The 4,203-nt window shown below is 41.2% G+C and overlaps 1 protein-coding gene across 1 annotated transcript; it reads right to left on the bottom strand.

The window, feature by feature from the left end:
• Positions 1 to 424: 424 nt before the first annotated feature.
• LOC133539248 (glutamic acid-rich protein-like) lies at positions 425 to 1,420 on the bottom strand. Its single transcript, XM_061881420.1, has 2 exons — positions 1,390 to 1,420; positions 425 to 825 (listed from the first exon to the last, which is right to left on the bottom strand). The coding sequence occupies exons 1-2, from the start codon at positions 1,418 to 1,420 to the stop codon at positions 425 to 427; spliced, it is 432 nt and encodes a 143-aa protein (XP_061737404.1).
• Positions 1,421 to 4,203: the final 2,783 nt, after the last annotated feature.

Genomic DNA, 4,203 nt, shown 5'->3' with positions numbered 1-4,203 from the left:
TCTTTGTCTTCTTCTTTGTCCTTTTCTTCATCTTCTTTGACCTTTTCTTTGTCTTCTTCTTCTTTTTTGTCCTCTTGACCTTTTCTTTGTCTTTTTCTTTTTCTTTGTCCTACTTGACTCCTTTGTCCTCCTTGACTCCTTCGTCCTCCTTGACTTCTTTGTCCTCCTTGACTTTTTCTTCCTCCTTGACTTTTTCATCTTTTTCTTCCTCCTCTTCTTTCAATTCTTCTTCTTCTTCTTTTTCTTCCAGCACCACCACTTTTTCCCCTTCTTCCTCTTCCTCATCTTCATCAGTTTCTTAAATTTCTTCTTCATTTTCTTCTTCTTCCACTATTTCTTCTTCTTCTTTATTGTTTTCTGGAATTTCTTCGAGTATTTCTTCTTCATCATGTTCTTGAATTTCATCTTGTTCTTCTTGAACTTCTTATGTATCATCATCAACTTCTTCATCATCTTTAATTTCTTCTTCATCTTCTTCTTTAACATAAATTTGATCATCTTCGTAATCTTCATCATCGTCATAATCTTCATCATCAACATAAACTTCATCATCAACGTAGACTTCACCATTAAAGTAAACTTCATCCTCAACGTAAACTTTATCATCAATGTATACTTCTTCAACGTAAATTTCTTCATTATAAACTTCTTCATATTCTTTTTTACCGTAAACTTCATCAACGTAAACTTCTTCAATGTACATTTGTTCGACGTAAACTTCTTCATCATAATCATCTTCTACCTCTTCAGCTGCACGCTCCACAGGCTGTGCATCTTTCTCCTCAGCAGGGGGCGCCTCCTCTGCACCGCCGTCTGTCTTCTTTTCTTCGGGGGGCCATTCACCATGTAAATAATGATTCTCATTATTTACATGGTGTTTGTGTAGAAATATACCGGGGTTCGGCAACCTGTGGCCCTAGAGCCGCACGCGGCTCTTTATTGGCGCCCCAGTGGCTATCTGTGTTATGTATCAACTGGGGAAGGAGACGGCACAGTAACGGGATGTCAAGTTCAATAGGTTTATTTAAAACTTGATGTATGCGTGGAGTGTGTATGCTACTATGTGTCTGCATGAATGGCTATGTGTGGAATTACCATATATGAATACCGTGAGGTTTGTTGAGGTGCGTGTTGGATGAACAGCGTCCAAATCCGAGTGGGAACAAGCCAGGGGGTCAAAGGCAGGAGAGAGGGTTTAAAAGTCCAAAGCTAGGTCAAGGATCTGGGAAGGCAAACGGGTCCAGGAGGGAAACAGCAGTGGTGACACGACCGCTAAGGGAAGAGCGGGAGAAACAGGGATCAGGAAAACAAAAGGCAACAAGGAAAACAGGCAACGAGCAAGATCAGGAGGTTTTGTCAGAGACGTGCAGCTTACGGGTAGTAGATTACCTTCCGACGTCGATGAGTCAGCGCCGGCCATCTTTATACTGCCGTCCTTCGTTAACATCAGGTGTGTCAGGCTTGGACTGCCACCGGCTGCGGCGGAGAGTGGACGCGGTCTGCTTGATTAGCGCGGGGGCGTGTCTCGTGCTTCCAGTGGAGCTTCTGCGTGCTCCCACAGCAGCGTAAAGCACGGATTGTGTGTGTGACACAACACTCTGGAGCTTTTTCAAAAATGTATTAAAAATGGAAACAGATGAGGGAGAAAAAATATAAAAAATATATTTTTTGTTTTAATATGGCTTCTGTAGGGCAAACATGACAGAAACCTCCCTAATTGTTATAAAGCACACTGTTTTCATTAAACATGCTTCATGGATTCGAGTATTTGGCGAGCGCTGTTTTGTCCTACTAATTATGGCGGTCCTTGAACTCACCTTAGTTTGTTTACATGTAAAACTTTCTCCGACTTTCTAAGATATGTTTTATGCCACTTCTTTTTCTGTCTCATTTTGTCCACCAAACTTTTAAAGCTGTGCATCAAAGCACAAAGGTGAGTTTTGTTGATGTTATTGACTTGTGTGGAGTGATAATCAAACATACTGTATTTGGTCACTGCATGACTGCAAGCTAATCGATGTTAACATGCTATTTAGGCTAGCTATATGTACATATTGCATCATTATGCCTCATTTGTAGGTATATTTGAGCTCATTTGGTTTCCTTTAAGTCCTCTTAATTAAATTTATATCTCATGACAAAATCTGTATGTAATATGGCTTTTATTTTTTTGCGGCCCCAGACAATATTTATTTTTGTGTTTTTGGTCCAATATGGCTCTTTCAACATTTTGGGTTGCCGACCCCTGAAATATACGGTGGAAACTTGATTTCCAAACTCCTCTATCAGACAACTTTTCGGTTTACAAACCTTTTCGAACGCGCCAGATTTAATTCCGTATGCTAACCATTTATTCATTCCACATCCATGTGGAGTACAGTACACACAAGGTTAAAGTTAAGGTACCAATAATTGTCACACACACACTAGGTGTGGTGAAATGTGTCCTCTGCATTTGACCCATCCCCTTATTTACCTCCTGGTAGGTGAGGGGAGCATTGGGCAGCAGCGGTGGCCGCACCCAGGAATCATTTTTGGTGATTTCACCCCCAATTCCAACCCTTGATGCTGAGTGCCAAGCAGGGAAGTAGTGAGTCCCATTTTTATAGTCTTTGGAATCACTCGGCCCGGGTTTGAACTCACAACCCAACTAACCCAGGCCTGGGCAATTATTTTGACTCGGGGGCCACATTTAGAGAGAAAAATGTGTTTGGGGGCCGTGATGACAGACCATCTTAAAAAACGTAATGGAATTTTACAGTTTTCTCCCAGGAAAGCAGACGGACTACTTGGGACATGGCGTTCGGGTATAAACATGATTTTATCTCTAATTCCGAAAAGGTGAAAACAAAAAGACGCACAAGGCGAAAGCACAACTTGACGAAGGAAACACAACTAACACTAAGACTAAACTTTGGACATAAAACAAAAAAACACTTACTGTGGCTTGAAAATAGCAGCGTGAACTTTGGCATGAAAAACTAGCAAGGACACAGCATGAAAAGAACACAATGAATCCAGGGCGACTGACTGGCAAAGACGAGCTTAAATACTGCCTTTGATTAGTGCTCGGGAAGCAGGTGAGCGGGCGAGCACTAATCAGAGACAGGTGAACACAATGAGTAACCATGGCGACAAAACAAGGGAGTGAAAACAAACAGGAACTTAAAGAGTCCAAAGGTCAACAGAACATAGCCAACCAAGACGTGATCAAAAAGACATGACAAAAACACTGAATATTGACAAAATATGAACGTCACACCCCCTTTTGATCGACGTATTTTACAATCACGTGAAACGCGACAAAATTGCAACAAACAATGAAATAGGAACGCGCAGGGTACAAAATAAACCCACCTACAATCTGATACATCTGATATATTACTAAACTTTAGAACTTTGTTGTGAAAATCTCCTTCCACGTCTGTGGAAACACTCCCCGCCCACACTGCTTGGTGCCTCGTCTGAGCTGCTGTGACGTAGATGACCATAGTAACTAATTTGATGACCATAGTAACTAATTACATTACAATAGTAACGGGTATATCATCCATAAGCGCACAACTTTGTATAGTTCAAGACTTACGGTCAATAGAAAACATGAGTGCACATCATAATGGCAGCTAAACTTTCCATCTTAAAGATCTAAAAAAAATATATATTTGGGAATGTCTGGCGGGCCAGATTGAAAAGCTTAATGGGGAACATTATCACCAAACCTATGCAAGCGTCAATATATACCTTGATGTTGCAGAAAAAAGACCATGTATTTTTTTAACCGATTTCCGAACTCTAAATGGGTGAATTTTGGCAAATTAAACGCCTTTCTGTTCATCGGTCTTTTAGCGATGACGTCAGAACGTGACGTCACTGAGGTAACACACCCGCCATATTCATTTTCACATTACAAACACCGGGTCTCAGCTCTGTTATTTTCCGTTTTTTCGACAATTTTTTGGAACCTTGGAGACATCATGCCTCGTAGTTTTGTGTTGTCGGAGGGTGTAACAACACTAACAGGGAGGGATTCAAGTTGCACCACTGGCAAGAAATCTGCCGCCAGACCCCCATTGAATGTACCAAAGTGTCTTCACATTTGACCAGAAATGCTAAGACAGACATGGCACAGAGATGTATGGATAACCTGCAGATGCATTTGCAACGATTAAGTCAACGAAATCACAAAGGTGAGTTTTGTTGATG

This window comes from Nerophis ophidion, linkage group LG20 (genome assembly GCF_033978795.1).
Source record: "Nerophis ophidion isolate RoL-2023_Sa linkage group LG20, RoL_Noph_v1.0, whole genome shotgun sequence".
NCBI classification, from domain to species: Eukaryota; Metazoa; Chordata; class Actinopteri; order Syngnathiformes; family Syngnathidae; genus Nerophis; species Nerophis ophidion.
Note: the sequence above shows the minus strand (reverse complement) of the source record. Positions and strands in the feature narration are given on the sequence as shown.